General features: G+C 38.3%; 1 protein-coding gene across 4 annotated transcripts; it reads right to left on the reverse strand.

Annotated features, from left to right (window-relative positions):
- Positions 1-158: 158 nt before the first annotated feature.
- On the reverse strand, positions 159-19,365 carry CCPG1 (cell cycle progression 1). 4 transcript variants are annotated; one of them, XM_035335293.1, is made up of 11 exons: positions 19,237-19,365; positions 16,358-16,429; positions 12,687-12,801; positions 12,009-12,088; positions 11,614-11,821; positions 10,547-10,642; positions 7,659-7,913; positions 6,963-6,974; positions 4,721-4,830; positions 2,286-3,691; positions 159-357 (listed from the first exon to the last, which is right to left on the reverse strand). In XM_035335293.1, exons 2-11 carry the CDS (start codon positions 16,415-16,417, stop codon positions 177-179), a joined length of 2,523 nt encoding a protein of 840 aa, XP_035191184.1. In that variant the 5' UTR covers positions 16,418-16,429; positions 19,237-19,365; the 3' UTR covers positions 159-176. The 4 variants fall into 4 exon arrangements, with proteins under 4 accessions (XP_035191184.1, XP_035191186.1, XP_035191185.1 ...); XM_035335295.1 differs by lacking the exon at positions 10,547-10,642; XM_035335294.1 differs by lacking the exon at positions 6,963-6,974.
- Between the last annotated feature and the right edge of the window lie 6 nt (positions 19,366-19,371).

A 19,371-nucleotide genomic window follows, 5' to 3' on the forward strand; every position in this document is an offset into this window, starting at 1 on the left:
TAGAACAGTTAAAGCAACAATACCAAATATGCATATTAGAAAGCTTGACTTGTGCCTTTGAACAATTTGTAAGAAACAAATTATTTAGAGAAAAACTTGCATCTTGCTGCTTTCTTGAAAAACAATTAGTTTCCAGACAGGAGGTCAATTATTAAATCTTTTTTTCCATAAATTACTTAGTATTTTGGATCAAAGGGTAATTGCCCCAATTCTATTTCAAGATTTGCCATGTGTCTTCCATTAGTGCGACCATGTTTATGCCATTTACCTTCTCTTTTATTACGATGGTGGTACTTCTGAGCTTGTTTTTCATGTCTGGTATTTTCAGTTTGTGTAAAAGAAGGCCTTTTAGGTCGACTGCAAGGAGTAAACAAAAACTTATTACAACCCGTATGAAAGCACTTCTTTAAAATCATTTTGAAATACAATTACATTATCAAGAACAGCTTTTAGCATGCTGAGGTTAGCTGAAAAAAAATAATAGTATTAAGTAGTCCTTTCTCTTGCAAGAAAAAGATGCAGGATTTTTTGTTGCTGTTTTTAACCATCACTAAGATGGTATCCTTAAAAGAAATTCTTTCTAAAAATAAAATTGTTTTGCAGCTGGTTTCCTAAATTTCTTTGTAGAATAAAGCCAGGTGAATAGCTGTTTGAGTATCCCTACTGTGATGCTTGAGTGGAGAGCTGTTTTTTTAGCTATTCTATTACAATCTATTCTATAAAAGTAATGAAAACTTTATAAACCCCCATGACTAAAAATAGGTACTTTAGAGGTTCTTCAGTGTACATATATAATAAATACATTTATATGGGGAGGAGTGGTGCTGACAGCTGCTCACCTATTCCCATTTGTGATGCACGGAGTGCCATTACACCATATGCTATTATTCTGGCACTAGAGTCTAGGCGCTTCTGCTAACCTGAGCTAAGGCTATTTTCATCCTCAGGATCATACAAAATTCTGTATGACACCATCAGTACATACATTTGAAGTTTTGCTTCTCTGCAAACTGAAGTGCTTAAAAATAAACTGCTTAATTAAAAAATAATACATTAGTAAAAAGTACTTGAACTATAAAAACAACTGAAGTCATGTAGCAACCCAAACAACACATCTGAAAAGGCTACTTGGTAACTGGTAGAATCATCCTGACAGTTCAACCTTCACTAAGAGAAGGTCCAACCTCACACAGCATTTAGTAACCCCAAAATAGTTAAGTATTCAGATCTCCTGATGCAATAAACACATGAAATAGTAAATAATACAAATCTAAAAGATAAACGCAGCTGAAGAAATGCACCTCAGTCTAACTATTCAATGTGTTGTGCTGAATACCAACAGAGGGAAAAGTTCCATTTTGTCTTCAAAGACAACGACTAATTTATAATGCACAAGAAGTTCACATACAGCATTTTTTCCTACCTGCTCAGAATAAACATTAGCACAAAAGACCACATCATCAATTTAGTAACAGCAATGAAGTAACAGCCACAGAAAATATATACATTTAAGTATTCCAGAAAGAGCAAGTTCCACACTATACATTAAGGCTGCTTGCTTAATTTTCTTCACCAAAGCCTATGCAGGAGAAACAGTCCATTATCTCTAGCTCCTCTGGGCCAGACAAACTACCACAACTACTCTGCAGAAACCCTGAGAATACCATCAGATACAGGAAAGCAATGCAGGCAACAGTACTTGCCAAGGACATTTGTAAGCAAGTCTGAACAGATTTTAGTCGGGGTCAGGATCTCAACTGGAGCCAGCTATTTGAACAGCCTTGATCTGGGGATAAAGACCAACTCAGTACTATACTAAGTAATGAAACTCCTGAAAGCCAGCAGGGAAGATACCTGCCAGGCTTTAAGACTGCCCAAATACATCCAAAAACCTTCTAATTCAGGGAAGGACAATAGGGAAGCCCTAGTTAATGCTTCTCGTGAGATTGCCTGTCTGATGAAATGAAAAGCTATTATACAAGTTCAGTCTAAAGTAACCCTACCTGCAGCTAGTTTCATAAAAGACTCAGTGGAAATTTTGATGGTGCTATGTACAGTGGATCTGTAGGACCTCATATATCTTTTTTTTGAAGGGGGCTAGGAGGTTAGGAGAGGAGAAGGGCAGGGGAATGTTAGTGTGGGAGGTACACTCTAGTACTTCCAACACTGAGTCCTTTATATACGCACGCGTGTGACTAAAAAACAATCTATTAGAACACCACCACTAGTTGTTCTTACAAAGACTACTTCATTTCATTAACAGTTCAGGAAACATTGAAACACACCTGGGTCCATATTGGGGTGAATTACCATACTGAAAGTAGTATCTGTAGACGTATTTGTCCAAATCATCAAAGACATTTTCATTCTTACTTCGGTATTCCTTCATATCTTCCAGATAATCCTTGACATCATTAACAAAATCAGTGAACAGCATCTGGTCATGTATAAAAAGCCCATTATGAAAAAACTTATTGATGAAATTTTCTAGTTCTCTCCAGTGATGAAAGTTATGTACGACTTGTTGCAAATACTTTTTCATTAGCCGATTAAATTCATCTACCCTAATAGGATCTGATACTCTGTTAAAGAGACTAGTGAATTCTTGATGGGCACATTCAAAAATACCAGAACAGCCTTTTAGGACAAACTGATGTCTTCTGTTACACAAAGGATCGTTGAGACATTTGTCTGAAGCTGCATCTTTTTCAAATGTCGTAAACTGATGTTTTCTTCCATCTTTGAAATCTTTTGACATGTGAGGTCCCCTGTAATGCATGTTCTTCAGATTCTCGTAAGAGTTATGCTCTCGGTAAAAAGTTCGAGCTTTCTTGTTTGCCTCGTACTTTTTATCGTTTGACTTCTTCTCCTTTTCATCAAAGATGTTTTTTGTGGTATCTTTAAAGTGTCTGAATGTAGACTTTACAGAATCAGAGAATTTTTTCAGGTTTTCTTTCACTGCTTCTTTAGCCTGCTTAATTTTTTCTTTATGGTGTCTAACAAACTCTTTGGTGGAATTTTTCATAGCATCAAAAGTTTCTTTAACTGAGCCAAAAAATGATTCTTTTGATTTCTTTTTAGACTTACTTTGCCCTTTAGCACCTTTCTTTTGTCCCTTTTCATTCACTTCTTGTTTTTCAGTTTGATCTTTTGCTTCAACATACAGCTTCTCCCATAAGTCAGAGCGCTGTTGCTCAAAATTTAGCTTTTTTTCTAGTTCTGCTAGTCTTCCTCGCAGAGTTTCTATTTCTTGATTTTCCCTTAATGTATCATCATCAGCAACATTGTCAGGCGCTTGACTAGAACCTAGCTGTTCTAGTTCTTTTTTTAGAGCTTCTGTAACACGACGTTCTTTGTCCAATTCTCTCCTTAGCATCTGTGCTTCAGCAAAGAGCGTTTCCTTTTGTCTAAGGAAGTTATGATTTCTTTGCTTTTCCTCTTCCAGATGTTCCCTTAGTTTCTGGTTTTCCATGACAATTGACTCAGTACTAGTACCTTTATCTTCCAAGTTTCTAATTTGTTGTCTTAGTTTTCTTAATTCTTCCTGAAGTGAAGCCAAAGCTTTTTCTTCCTTCTCTAGGGATTCTCTTAAGTGTTGATTTTCTGCAGCAAGACTTTTTTTGTGCAATTCAAAGGATTTCTTTTCCATCTCAGTAGAAGTCAAACATGTGGAGAGATCTCCCTTGAGCAACTAAGGTAACAAGCAAAACGTAATATGATTAGAATTGTTACAATTCTAGCTAGCAAAATAAAAGACCAAGGTAAACCCAGAAGAGTTTACTTGTCATTTTGGATGAAGTGACACATGTTGCAGCAGGATACGAAAATAGAGCTCTGTGAGTGTATCTCTGAGATAAACACACAAACACTTTCTTGACAACACAGACCATGTGAGCAGCTCGCACTTCCAACCAGAGGTCATCACCCCTTGTGTTTTACTGATTTAAATAGGTGAAAGATAGTAAACTGGATACTTGAAGTGATACATCTTAAAAAGAAGTGAAAAAGTGTGCATGCTGCCTATGTCTAGCAATCAGGGTTTACATACAAGAACAAATACATGAGCAAAATCAAGGGTATTAAGCAATTGGGCAGGAGAAATTGATCTTGAATCAACTTCATTGCTGAAAGAAAGTTTTCATGTAACTATACGCTAACACAAGAGGATACTCGCAGTCTCTTAGCATACAAACCCTAGAATTAAACAACCTGTATTAACTGCTGCTATCAGCAACTTAAAAAAAAAAAACAAAACACCACACTCCACACAAAAAGCACTTCCTAGTCTTCTCTCTGAATTATCTGAAGCTGAACAAAAAAACTGGGTTGATGAGTATTTGAAAAATGAATAACCATGAATAATTTAAAAAGTAAAGTTGTAAAACCGTAAATTCAACCAAAACAGGTTTTTACCAGCATAGTTCTATTTCTCCTGTCTATAAACAACAACCTGGCATTAAGTCACGGGGAAGAAGGTAACTCCCAGACAACTACTAGGACTGCATACATAAAAATCTTTATGCTTAAACACCTATAATTAACAAATTTCATCAAATTACAAAATATGTCAATAATTCAGTGGAACTAAAAATGACATTCTCGGGAAGAATGTATTAAAAATAAATACATAATGCATTTGTGTGATAATTTCAGTCTGTAAACTACACATGCATAATGACAGGTGAATAATCATACGGCTTCCAGCTAAACTCATACCTACCCCCACTTTATCTCCTTGCTCTTGTTGGCACTGGTAAATGTCATCTTTCATATCTTTTAATTCACGTGTCTTTGTTACCAGCTGCTGACGTTTCTGGATCTGTATTGTACCTACAAAGATAAAAATTTTCTTTTGATATTCTCACTTACAGCAGTTACAAGGAAAATATGAACAGATCAATCTAAATACCACCTTCATATCCCCTGCAAATTCAGAAGCATTCTCACCTTGCAATTTCTGCCCAGTACTTACTAGTAAGAGCTAATAATTTTGTTACAGCTAAACAGTTAAAAGTCTTTTCTCACAGCTAAAACCAGGTTGTAATATACTGATTCTGTTTCTTCCAGCAATAAACGATTTCTCAAACAGACCCATCAATTCTCCATTAGTCTCATTTGAGGAGAAAAAAGAAACTAACTTTAGGAACACTGTATGCAAAAAAAAAAAAAAAGTTATGCAGGAATGAATGTGTGTAAAGTTTCTTCTTGTTTTTCAGTAACATGCAAGACAACATAGACAGAAGGGAGTACATTAGTCCGCAAATTATCTGTTTCAGAACTACAACATTCACTGCTAAGTAAAGTTACATAAAAAAGATGATATCGGCACAGTATTTACATTTCCATGCAGAGAAACAATTCTTAAAAATTTCTCCGAAAGCAGCAAGTATCTCTAGGTTTTATCTTTGTCATTCTTATCCGTAAGAGCAAAGGCTGAAGAGTCAGCAAATACCCTGTCTTCCCAATTGGCAGAAGAAAGCTGAGGCGTTATTTATTTCTGAAAAAAATACACTGAGAGTAAATTTGTTTTTCATACTTCTGTTTTTTAGATATGTTTGAATTAGTCCATGGCTTTTAAGAATCTGAAAAATCAACATTTACTGTAAGGAGTTCATGGTAAGAGAAACCTGAATTACAGGTAGAGTATCAAACCCTATTTCTCTCCTTGTCAAGGCAGATTAAGATAGAGCAAGAAAAATGACAAATCAGCAACACGGAATTGGTAGCAAGCACACTGGAAAAACCATGTAATGAGGCAACATTCCTCACTGATGGGTTTGTCTCCAGCTGGTACTCTAAGTCACAACATCCTTCAGATTCTTTAAGTAATCTATCCAAATCTCCAGCATTACAGTAATATTTCCTTTTACGGCTTCTGGTTAAAAAAAAAGCAATTAAATATCTGAATGTCCACAGGAAACTGTCCTCTGGCTAGAGTTCCCTAACTTCAGCTTTTCCAGTTATCTGTTGTTCCTGGAAAGCTTGCCCTCTCTCAGGTTTCCCTGCAAGAGCATCACAAAGCCAGCTAACTCAGTTTTTTATACTGATAAGAACACAATTATTAAAATGTAATCCTACTTGTCTTCTACATCTTCAAAAAAAAAAAAAAAAAAAAAAAAAGATGTGATGAATCTTAAAGAAGCCCTGGAGCTCTAGCTAAAAGGAAAACACTATCCTGGTACTGACTAAAAAAAAGTTATTCCTTAAAAAGTAACACCGTACAATCCTCTTAACACATAAACTAGCCTAGCATTAAGACTGCTGTGGAATACTCCTTTAGAAGAGAGATTTCTCTTTGCAAATATGTTTTAAAGAACAAAACCAAATTACATTGAAAACAGAAAGCAGGGTTTGATTTCCTTTCTAGTGGCAGAAAGATGAGTCACCACATAATCCCAGAGAACTTTCACTCAAAGTAAAAACTAAAGCCATACAGAGCTGCCTTCTCTGCTGAAAAACTATCAGTGATGACAATTGCTGTTTAGGAGATTCAACAGGTTAAATTGAATTCCTTTGTGTATTTATCACCCTTTGTACATTTCCAAAATATATTTCTCATTCATACATCTGCAAATTCTTTAAAAGAATGGTATTTTTCATTAGTTGCAATTTAAATTTGGTGAAACGATGAGCAGAAGTAAAACCTCAAGTTACCAGAGAAAAACATTATCAGAGATCCTTCTAATCTCTGTTCTTCTCTGCTTCTAGCATGCCAATGTTTATCAGTGGGTTTCCATACCTGCTATCACCTGCTGCAACTGCTAAATAAGAAGTATTTTACATGAGAGCATTAGTCACACATACAATCCTGCATACACGAGCAGTTCCTAAGATTCCATTATCGTGTTTTATATCACTATGCATACATAGGTATGAGTGTGCAAACATACATACATGCACACAATTTAATAATTAAACCTGAATGCAAGCACAGCACCCACAATTTCACTCGTGACTCTTACCTTCAGGTTTACCTAAGAAGAAAAAAGTCAAGTCAAGTGAAAATGAGCCTTTCAAAGTAAGTGTCAAAATTCAGACTCCTAAAAATTACTCAAAATCAAATCCAGTTACAGTCATACTCCCAGTCCCAAATTGAATCACAAGTCTTCTTACTAAAGCACATTTCATATGCAACCAAAACTACTCATGAAAAATGACTACTAAGAAATAAACTCCCTCTCTTTTTATCATATCACTCACATCTTACATGATCAGGATTGCACTCCACAGATTTAGATCAGTAACGAGTTCTGCTAATTTGTTAAATGTAGCAACAATCTGTGATGTCCAACTTTGGGCAAAGCATTGAACACACAGAAATTGCTGCTATTGTGGACTCCTTAAGTCATTCTAGAATTGCAAGGACACATACAGCTTATTTCTCCTCCAGTGGAGGAAAGAGAAAAATATTGATACCGTGAACTCCTGTAAAAAAATATGCTTTGACATTTACCGGACGAATACAAATGGGACAAAAGCCTGAAATGACTTTCTGAACACTAGTGGGAATGATAATCACTTCAAAAAAATCTACTAGGTTCCAGGTTTAGATTTTTAGCACAGAATGAGAAAAATTTGATCCAAAATAAAATGGTATTGCACATATATATATATATGTGCACACTTGGTTCTATGTATTTTCCTTTCCGTAAACTCACCATAGAAGTGTCCAAAGCCCATGCTGATGGCAATCACCAAAGCTAGTATGATGCATCTATTCAGGCCGCTACTGAACTGGCGCTTGTGCTGCTCTTCTCGGGGAGGTTCGGACTCTGGGTCAGCAGGGGATCTGCTCTCAGCCTCGGAGCTAGAGATCAGCCGCTTCTTAGCCCGACGTCTTCGCACTGTGGGACTGGTCGGATTGCTAGTTTCATCGCTACTTGATTCATCATTGCTAGCCTGAGATGAAAAAACTGGAAAACAACATAGAACAGTCTTTAAAATGCAGTATTCGGTGTTTTAAAAATAATTTAAGTACAAAAATTTATCTTATTCACACAAAAACAAATTGGGCATTCATCTCAGAGAACATTCCGAAGAATAAAAATCCTTGATGTGACAGTTTACACCTGATATTATATACAGAACGTTTGATATCCAACGTGAAAATTTCATTTTTAACATTAACTAACATTACCGGGAAAAACTGACACTTGCCCATACCTTGTAATTCACCCACTAGAAAGCATTTCTTTCAGACAATGCCACTTCTTTAAAACATCCACACGTACTGCCTCTGCAAATTCTTGCGAAGTAGAAAAGTTAAGAACTCAGATTTCCTTCGCTTAGAGATATTCAGATTCAACTATTTCATAACAAAAGAGCAGCAGCAGTTTCTAAAAGAAAGCCTCCTAAAAAGATGTAGCCATTGTTTTATTCTAGTGTCTCAAACTTCTTTCGGTGATCGAGGTGCAGCTGCAGACAAACTTCCATTGAAGTTCCATTCACGTAGCTGTTGTAAATATCCACGTACAGCTTCAAATTGCAAATTCATTTACTCTAGTATCTACCATATGCTACCTGTCTATGTAACTTTTTAACCACCGTTCAGAAAAGCAAAAAAAAAAAATAAAAAATTTCAACCAATCCTGCAGAGGAAAAGAGCCCCTCAGGTGCCTCTGTGTTTGTCCCTGCCTCCCTGCCTGACACCCTGGGCCCACAACACTGATTACCTGACGGATGTTTTAGAATGATGGATCTACTGAGGCTTGACATAAGCACAAGTTTTAACTACACAAATCATCTTTCAACCTGTTTCTGTAGAATAGTATTTATGATACCACTTGTATGTTTATGGCCCAAAAGCTTTATGTTCTAACTGAGAAAACTCGTCAGGGATCATCAAATTTAGAAACACTAATACAGAGTTATTGTCCTTGAACATTTCACTACTGAAAACCAATTTTTTGAGCAAAGCCATGCACACATCACTGAACAGACAAGAATGCCAAGCAATGCCAGCAGTCATCTATAAAAACCATTACCAACTAAGATTTGTCATTGAAAAAATAATCCAACTTAACAGAAGTGCTTACATCAACCTCGCAGGTTACCAATTAGTATCTGAAATATATGTCTAATTTCTGACTCCGTGGACGAGCACCATGTTAGGTAATGGAAGATGATTTCCTTCTTACTACACATTAGTCAATTAGTCAAACCAGAGGTTATGATAAAGACAAATCACTTAGCTACCTGACATGCAGATTCTTAAATTAGTTTATATAACTTGCCTAAAAGTACATTATTTTAGAATAACTCATTTAAGCAGTTGCATACTGCCCCCATCCTGGGCAATAAAGACAAACATTCAGATCCCAGTCAGGAGAGAGGTGTTTGTTTGTTTTTTATATAGAAATGCAGAAGTCAGAAGTTATAAAGGATTATATAGACATACTTAGTAAGACAGATGTCATTATTGCTTCTTTGTGTGTTAAGTATTTTTCCCCAAAACAACCAAAGAAACTTATGCATATGGAATACAAAAGTGGTTAAGCAACAAGATGCTCTTAACCAAATAGGATACCTATATATATATATAGTGGAGAGCAAAGAACAGGAAAAAAAAGCCATCAAAAAGCAAAAAAAAAAAGCTACAAGGAATGTAGAGTCATTGACAAGCAGATACTGGCAAGCTGTCAATGACATTGCCTTACAGCTGCTGTAAGAATTCAGTACAAAGCCACACTCTTAACAGGATGAGAAAGAGTATAAAGGAAACAAAAAGTGTGATCACAGTAGCAATCTAAAATTCTAGCTTCTGCTACGATTTTAAAACACAAGATGTACACTCAAAAACATATGACGTCAGTTAACAATGTGATTTTCTTTGGCATTTCTGTACAGATACATCTCAAGTAGACATAACTTATTTCAGTATACAAGTGCTTTTGCTCAGTTAACTTACTTCATTCATGAAGCTGTTTGCATGGTTAGGACAGCATAAACTACAAAGGAATGGTTTCCAAGTGCAATCGTAGAATAAAATCCTCATAGGATGTTTTAATACCTACATAAGGAAAAACTAAAGCTCATCTTTTTCCAAACCAATAGAAACTCAACAAGAAGTAGACGGCAAGTATTGCTATTTGTAGAAAATGGCATAAAAACTTGGACTGCTAAACCTTTGGCATTTAAAATGAATGCAGAAGTGCTCCAGACATTCTTTATAATGCTTGGTCAATTAAACACAGAATACTAGAGACCATGCTGGAATCAGCTTTAGAAGGAAGAAATTGTTTTTGTCAGTCACACAGATTTGGAATTCAACAAGTAACATTCTCTGGTCAAGCATAAATACTAATACATTTTACAAAGTTAACTGATTTCCATTCCAAGTCTACATGTCAGTTTGTCATTTTTCAAAAAAATAAAACAAAACAGAATGACAGCTTAGCCAAACTTCAGTGAAGATTGGCTGTCAGCATCTGTTTGGAATATCACTACTACAAGATCAAGTCAGATTGGTAGTGATAATTTTTAGAACACTCCATGCAAGCTATAAGCAATCAGCTTTACACAAGCTGATCAAATTTAATCACACCACCTTGGAAAGGAAGACTGCGAGACACATGCTCTTTCACCTCATTGCCCCATTCCCTTACATAATCAGGAATCTTCCTCAGCTTCTCCAGCCAACTGACTTTAGTGTATAAAAAACAGGAAAAAAAAAAGAAAAACATTTTTAGAACTCGACCCTAAAAGAAAAAAGAAAATCAAACTCAACTTTTAATTAAAAGTTATATCAAGTAATCTAGAAGATTTAAAGAAGGCGATAATTTAGTTGCTCAGTGTCACTGGTCACAATTAGATGATGTCAGTTTCTAAATTCAATGGATACTACACAAATGCACGAACCTATGAAGATGCTTAATACTACAGAAGATAAGACAGCATTTTAAGATAAATCTTCCTCTTGAAAAAAAAAACAAAAAAACTTTGAAAGGTAAAAAAAAAAAAAAAATCAGTAACACCACAAAGCTGTTACATTCTCTCTAACAGGAAAGAATACAAATAAGCAGCCAAACAGAATTTAAAAGGACTAGGAAGTAAGAATATTAACACAACAGTAAGGTTTTGCTGTTTTGTGTTGTTTTTATATATATTATTTTTTAACTGTCCAAATATTCATATCTTTCCTCCTGGATATCATGCAGTACTGTTAAATACTAGGAGTATCCTAATACATAATTTACGTAAGTAGAAAGACAAGCAAGAAGTGTTTGTAGTTATGTTACTACTAGTCCTCATGGCCCCCAAAATCATTCTAACCTAGTAGCTAACTATTGCCAACTCTCCAAATGCCCAAAAGAACAGCCAAGAGAAAGCCTACATTATTCTAAGAGCAAACCAGCACTATGCTAGAAAACTACTTTCTATTTAAAATAGCAAATGCTTCACTTACGATAATACTTCCAAATAAAAAGAATGCAGACACATATTTGAACAAAGTTTTAGAGTTAGGGTAACAAGAGTTGTTTGAGATATTGCCAACATTTGGACATGTGCTCAACAAGACTTACTTTTTCCAGCTCCACACAAACAAGATTTCCTAAGCAGATTTTTTTTTGTGTCATTTTTGCACACGGTTACTTAGTAATTTATTGCTCTTACCAGTTTCTGGTTGGGAAAATGCATATTGACTGCTAGAGGAGGAACCCATGTTAAAATCCTCTGAACTGCGAGCTTCTTCACCATCAGCTGGAGCTTCCTCCTGACTCTGAGTTTCTTCGCCTTTCGGAGCTTCAAGTGTAACAATGTCAGAATCATCACTAATAGTCCCAACACAGGAACCATCATCATGTACTTTTTCTTTCCTTCCCTAAGGAAGAAGATAGTGGAAAAAGTTATTCAAATACATAGAATACAGATTAACTTGAAAAAGTAGCATAAGTTCCTAATGCTTTGAAAAAGAAAAATCAGTATCTTCATTTTAATACCTTTAAAGTATTGCTTTGCATTTTGAAATAAGGCTCACAGAAGCTTCTGAATAACATTATATATGTTACCTCTGGAACTGTCTGAGTTTCCTCAAAAGCAGAGGGAGTGTTATCTACCACTGGTATCTCTCCATCAGTGCTGTGCTGAGCTACATAAGAAAAAAAGAAAACAACCATGGGATTAAAATATTTAGCTTTATAAACTCCCCTCATTCCCATATACTATTGGAGTATGTTAGGTCTATGTGTGTTCTCATACCAATATTAATTATTACATGTTGTGATTAAAATAAGCGGATTTTCATTATATTAATATGCACAAGACTTGCAGTTTCAACTCCAGAAATACTCAGAGTGGCACAATGTAACTTTCGATGTATAAAAGCATTGCTGGTTCTTTCCAAACTACTCTTATTTTATCTATAGCATTATTATATTTAATATATTAACACATCTTAAGCGATAATACTACTATAAATTATCTGATAAAATAAACTACAGCATATTATTCCATAGCATTTAAAACACTAACAAAATGAAAGACACTCTACTGCTTACACTCATTTTAAGAAAATATCTTAGAAAGTTGATTACTAAATAACATAGTGGTACCATACATAACGCTGATAAAGTGAGTATTTTGACAGAGGCCTACAAAAGTACTCTACTAAAAATAATAATTTTGTGCCAGTGCTACAACAAATACTTGCATTTGTTTATAAGGCTGTTTCCCTTTTAATAACTTGCCTTGCAAATCGATGGGTTGCTCTTCTTCTTGCAAAGTAACATATTCTTCTGAAATGAATTCGTGGTTATCATTTGTGCTTCCATTTTCTGAAGTCACCGTCTCTATGTCAGAACCCTGGAGTTGAAGAGTTTTAAACAAACATTACTGACCAAAACCCCATTAATGGTAGACTAACAAGAAAGGGTTGCCAAGAAAACAAAACATTAATAATAAAAACAAGAGAAGAAAAAGCACCATTAAAACTGATTTTAAGCTAAAGAAATCAGAAGAAACACTAAGTAATGACCATGGTTGAAAAAGGGCCATGGAATACAATCCCAGGGGGAAAAAAGTAATCTAGGCATCAATTAAGAACTGAAAGTATTTTAAATGGGTAACTATTTCCTATTAGCTTTATTAGACCCATTTATTATATAGAATGTATGAAAACAGAGGAAGTTGCTAATTAAGCTTTGAATAGGGGAACTAATTCTTGCACACATATCCAGGAGTTGTATGTAAACGAACACACACACAAAGAAAGGGGCCTTCCCGAGCACCAGCATGAACTCTGACAAGCGCTATTACAGGGAAAAGCATGTATGCCCTACTCCATCTCAATTCTTACCAGCAAACCCGAATGGCTGTTTTACTAATACGTCTCCGACACCATGAAAACAAATGTTTATACCGTCTCTAAATTGTATTGCTGTCTTTAATCCAGAAAGGAGCCTCAGTTATCAGTCAGCTGCCAGAGCAGAACAGGAACTGAAGATAAACACCACCACTCGGAGACTGCAGCAATATGACCTGACAACCCTGAGTATTCAATCTTCGTATCACAATTTTTGTTTATAGGAATTGGTGGGGCTCAAGTCAGATTATTAGAAAACCATAAGCACACAAAATCCAATTGAAAAATACTAAGTCACTGTGATCCATAAATAACTTGTACTGTTTTTGTAAACAGAGCTAGTTATTTTTGCAACAGCAGGTATGAAATTACAGCAGTAGTAATACTACCGGGTCAGTTTCCCTAGATGCCTGACTTCAGGGCTTAAGCAAAGGTGTTTTTGTTTATGTTGGTACGCTTTTATTTTTAAGAAGAGGCTGTACTTCAGGAAGATTTGATACCTCAAGAATTGTTGCATCATAATGCAAAGTTAACTTTGTTTTAAAAAGGCTTCACAAATTAAATTCTTGAGTACTTTGGCAAATAGTCTGGATTTTTTCTTTTGACAACAGAACTATCACAACTTTTATCCCAAATGACTGCAAATTTCATTTCCAGTAGCACTGTAAAATAAGCATCCCAAGTATGAAAACAGAGCATTGCTGAGTAACCCAGCTGTTGTAGCCAACTTCTAAAGCCTTTTACTTTTATTAGAAATCCGTGAAGTCCAGAAGTCTACGCACTTCTGTATCCTGAGGACTGGAGTGCGTGGGTTTTCTTTTTTTTTAGTGACAGGATTCCGAACCTGTCATCAAACCCAAAACAAAGAAAATAGTTTGATCATTCTTATCTTTTGCCATTATTTCCTACTTCCCTCTAAGGAATGTAATATTTCAGGTACTGTTCCTTGAATTTGTTTTAGCACAGGCAACGCTGTGTAACATCTTTGTTGGTGACACGGCCAGTGGAATTGAGTGCACCCTCAGCACATTCGCTGATGACACCAAGCTGTGCGGTGCAGTCGACACGCACGGTGGAAGGGATGTCATCCAGAGGGACCTGGGCAGGCCTGAGTGGACAGGCTCATGAGGTTCAACAGGGCCAAGTGCACGGTCCTGCACCGGGACCAGGGCAAACCCAAGCACAACAACAGGCTGGATGGATAACGGATTGAGAGCAGCCCTGAGGAGAAGGACCTGGGGGCTGTTTGTCGATGAGAAGCTGAACAGGCAATGTGTGCTTACAGCCCAGAAAGCCCATCGTATCCTGGGCTGCATCAAAAGCAGCGTGGCCAGCAGTGCGAGGGTGGTGACTCTCCCCCCTCTGCTCTGCCCTCACGAGACCCCACCTGGAGTGCTGTGTTCAGCTCTGGGGCCCCAGCACAAGGACACGGACCTATTAGACTATGAGGACTAACAGAACAAGTCCAGAGGAAGGCCACAAAGACGATCAAAGGGCTGGAGCACCTCTCCTACAAAGACAGGCTGAGCGAGATGGGGTTGTTGAGCCCAGGGAGAAAGCTCCACAGAGACCTTACAGCAGCCTTCCAGTACCTAACACAACTAGCCATACAACATTTCTTACAGCTCCACACATTAATTGAATAGGTTTTAAAAGACAACAAGTCTTTTGAACCAAGAACCACTTTTTGCCTTGCACACACGCTGTTAGCTCTTTCCATCCGCTGCCCCACAATCTCCCATCACAATTTCCTTACTCAGTAATTCGATTGCTTTTGTGTATGGCCTCACAGAAGGCGCCTCCTCAGTGAGGGTTTGCCTAATGGATAAAACCATCCTCTCAGTTGCTGCCACTAGCTCAATCCTGCACCATCACACAATTCCTCCTCCACACAGAGCCAACATCCAGGTTATTTCTGCGTATTTTATGCCTTGCTACTACCTGCCTGAACAGCACAGATATAAGGAGAGCTGCCCTGCCCTCCCGTGACCTGCACCTCCCAACGAAGCTAATAAAGAACTGATATTCCCTTCCTCATTGTAGCTCCCCTCACATTCCACTTGAGGCAAGAAAGTCCAGAAAAACTTCAGCATTCAGAGTATGGAATACGTGATCACGCACCCCTGTAACACAGCCCTTCCCAGGGGATTTCCAACCAGTCCTTTGCACACTGTTGATTCCTGGGGACCCCAGATCCTCTCAACTTTCCACACCTTTCCTTCTCAACCCAAACCTGCATACCCCTCACAAGAAAGTACTTAAAAGCCTGCAATTAAGACCCAAAATGCCTGGTTGCATCTTTCTCCAAACTAGCTAAGCATCCTGCAGGCAGAGTGAGGCAATACAGAAGATTTGTGGCAGCACACCCAACACGTCTTTGTGCCAGTCCCCAAACTCCTGATGTACCATTTCAGAGGCTCAGCTCCCTCAGGAAGAAAATTAATTGGTTATATGCAAATAGGAATCCAAAGACAATGGCTATAGCATGCTCGCAAGCATTGAAAACTCCTCCTGCTAATGCTCTAGTCACTGAGCACATGCTTGTGAGCATTTTTTCCACAAGAAGACAGGTGGAATCTAGGGACAGAGGGCTGTTCCTAAACAGCAGCTGCTGAAGCTGGGATGAGATAGCTTAGTGACAAAAAGACTTGGAGAAGTCACTGGATCACTGCCTTCTGCATTACACAGTTTCCCCGCCCATGATCTGGGGGGAGGACACACAGATGGACAGATAACAGACACAACAACAAACAATTTACACAAAGGCCAGGCTTTCAGTAAAGATGGAACAGAGGAAAAGCTCACTGAAGTTCTAGTTCAAAGTAAGACTTAGATAATTATGCTTTTAAATAACAATTGAAATTTATAACAGCTAAAATAAAGCATACACATTTTGAAACAGCAGTTTTTATTTTATTATTTATAAAACTTTCTCCTACATCCTCTGTTGGTAAGCAAGGCCTACAAAAAAGAAACAGGAACTTCAAAATGGGAACAATTTTTTACTCCACAGCCAGCCTTATATTGACAGAACTCAATTAATTTGAGATCAAGTACCTCGTGATTGATGACAGTCCAGCCACAGGATGAATCACTGTCACTGGAATTTTCAGACATTCTCAAAGCACACTGCAAAGAAACGTAGATTCTTTTAACATGCAAGATATGTAATTTCAGTGCTCTTGAAAAAGAAAAAAGGAATAACCAAAATCATGTCATCACACAACATTACACATTAAGTCACACATTGTTATTTTGAAATTGAGGAAAAAGAAGAATACGATTTAGACCAAAAATATATGATTTTGCACATACCCCCTATTATCATTTATGCTTGAGGTAAATACAGCTTTTCTTGCTACATACCTACTTTAGGCAGCCAAAAAGCTCTTAGACTAGCTAATACATGTGGAACACTAGCCAGTAAATCAATAATTAAGTTTAAAATTTGCCCGAAGCATCATTGCTTAAAGACATCTTTCAGTAGGTGAAGTCATTTTCAAATTGTTACAGGCACAGGAACTATAATTTACTCAAGAAAAACAGCTTTTTTTGGATGAGGTACTAATTTAGGATCTTTTGAAACTAGTTCTCTTCAACTTCTGGGCAAAATAATGTTTCTGTACTCTCTTCAAGTACTCCTAAACATTTTACTGTCTACGAGACTACTAGATGACTTCACTAATTATTTTCAGGCCAACTTTCTGGCAGCAGCTATCTGCCTGTCTATTCTCCTGGATGAGGAATACAGAGTACCCGTTATTGGTACACGTTTAATTACTTTTCAAAGTTCTTTAACAGATTTCAAAAAGAAACTTAATGCATTTCTTGTTCTTTAAAAAAAAAAAAATCAAAGTTAAGCTGTTAAATAAAATTGGTTATAGCTATATCATTAGGGAAAAAAACAAACAAACGTCTTAAAGCCAGTACAGGAAGCTTATCACTTCTGTGTTACATAATGCATCCGGAGTAATAAAATAGCAAGGCAGATCATGGTTCAATAAGGCTTCTATATTCCGGAGAATTCTGACAACTTGATACATCTGCTTTATTTCTCACACCTAAAAGCTTCTGGTAAGACCACAACGCAAACACATCAGTTAACAACCAACAGAGGTATCAAACTTTCAGAGAAACTGAATTTCCATTCTGAAGCCCTGATTTGAATACCATTGTCATTGTCCCTTTGATGGTTTCCCCTCCCTCATGAGCATTTTTCCTAGAATATCAGCTAGGGGACATCAAGCTTTACTTACTTATTTATTAAAACCATACCAATTCCTTTCATAGACAAAAAAAAAATACGTATCTGTTGACAGGACTGCATTTATAAATCTGAAAAGGGCACATTTGGAAGAGCAGGGTCAGTGCTAGACATAGTCAAGTCTGTCTCCCTTTAGCCAACTCAGTGCTCCACCCGGGACCCTGGCTAAGTCCACCCAAATGCCATCAGGAGCTCTCTCTCCGTCCAGATCAGACTGGCAGGTAATGGAGCACTGCTTAAAACCAGTTCCTCTGAATACACAACCACGGGCTCAGGTTCCCATGTAGCCATTCAGCAGCTGTCTTCCCCCTTCCTAAACCACAGCTTCAGGACATAGCCACGTGCAAACTGCATAATACAGAAATATTCGAGACAAACACGGGGACCAGCAGCCGAACAATCGTTATTTTGTACTGCTTGCTGCCCTCAGTAAATAGCCTTGAGTTACTTATCTTGTGTTCAACCAAAATATTTGACTAATGTTGCAGGGTTAACTGCATACAGGTGATCGATCTCCAAGAAGATTTAAAAGCAAGAAAAGGAATGGAATAAAAATAATAGTGACAAAATCATGGAGTTGATCAGTATGGCTGCAGTATTTATCAAACGATGACAGACAACAAGATGCAAGACTGAAAGGCATCTCTAGGGTCGCTATATTCCTACAAACATAGAAGTAAAGCATTTTGTTACTTATCATTATTTACTTCCAAAAGATCAAAACAGGCTGAAAAGCTTTAACAGAATAATAATTAGGCACCCCTGCTCCTGAAATTTAATCGACATCTGAACAGCTGAGTTCTGTAGATGAATAAAACCTACAAAGTCACAACTAAATCTGAGCTCAAATGCTGTATTTGTTTCTTTAAGGGCCTGACCAGACCCAGCCCAGCCTAGCTGTCCTACTCCCCAGATCCTCCCCAGCTTGTATTCTGTCACCAGGTGACAAACATCCACTGAAAGCCAGGACGTGTTTCTCCTACAAGCACACAGACGCTGAGTATTCTTAGCTCTATCCTGAGTATTCTTAGCTCTATCGTCCTGAAACCACATTTAAAACAAATAAATAAATAAATAAACAAACCAGACAAAGCCTGCACAGCTACCAACTACCCAACCAAGGAGATGCTAATGGGCTCTAGCCCAGGAACAGCAGGGCCAGCTGGAGGATACAGGGGCACGGCACACCTGCACGTCAGAGCCACAAGGAAAGAATTGGAAAAGGGAAGAATAAACATCTTTATTGCCACTAGTTTTCAAAACAAAGTTTCAGCTCAAGTTTTTTTATACCCCTGCTTAAACCAGGGCCTAAGTTCTAGGGCCCCGATCGCCCCACTCCCGCAACGACGCCCTGTAAGCTTCCCTCGAGCCCGGATAAGCACAGTCAGCGCCGGGAGCCCCTTCTCCTCAGCCCTCCCGGAGCGCAGACCAGCGGCCCCACGCTTAAAGGCTCCCCAGGCGCGCCCCGCACCCCCCGGCCTGTTTACCCCCGCGGCCGGGCGGACTCCAGCAGCAGGCACCTGCGGCTCCAGCCCAGCACACGGCCGAGCCCCCGGCTGGAAACCGGCCCTGCCGCCCCGGGCCGGGAGGGCCGCGCCGAGCCACGGGCCGGGGGCAGCCAGCGTCCCTTGGAGCCCGCTGGGGCACCGCCGGCGCTGGCCCCGCCGCCTACCTGAGCGCGGCCCGCCCGGGCCGGCCGCACCGCCAGTGACGCCGCCACAAAACAACACCGACCCGCCCGGGCCGGCGCCTGCGCGCGGCGGCGGCGCCCCGGGGCACGCCGGCGAGTGTAGTCCGGGCCCCGCCG

Source organism: Oxyura jamaicensis, chromosome 10, assembly GCF_011077185.1.
Source record: "Oxyura jamaicensis isolate SHBP4307 breed ruddy duck chromosome 10, BPBGC_Ojam_1.0, whole genome shotgun sequence".
Classification (NCBI taxonomy): domain Eukaryota; kingdom Metazoa; phylum Chordata; class Aves; order Anseriformes; family Anatidae; genus Oxyura; species Oxyura jamaicensis.

Bases quoted from the DNA above. Each gene is read 5' to 3' on its own strand.
- CCPG1 (XM_035335293.1), bottom strand. From the start codon at position 16,417: ATGTCTGAAAATTCCAGTGACAGTGATTCATCCTGTGGCTGGACTGTC. The intron at 7,914-10,546 runs GTGGTGTGATTA...GTTGTTTTCCAG, and splicing joins TCGCAGTCTTCCTTTCCAAG to TTTTTTCATCTCAGGCTAGC. The intron at 3,692-4,720 runs GTAGGTATGAGT...TTGTTACCTTAG, and splicing joins AGCAAGGAGATAAAGTGGGG to TTGCTCAAGGGAGATCTCTC.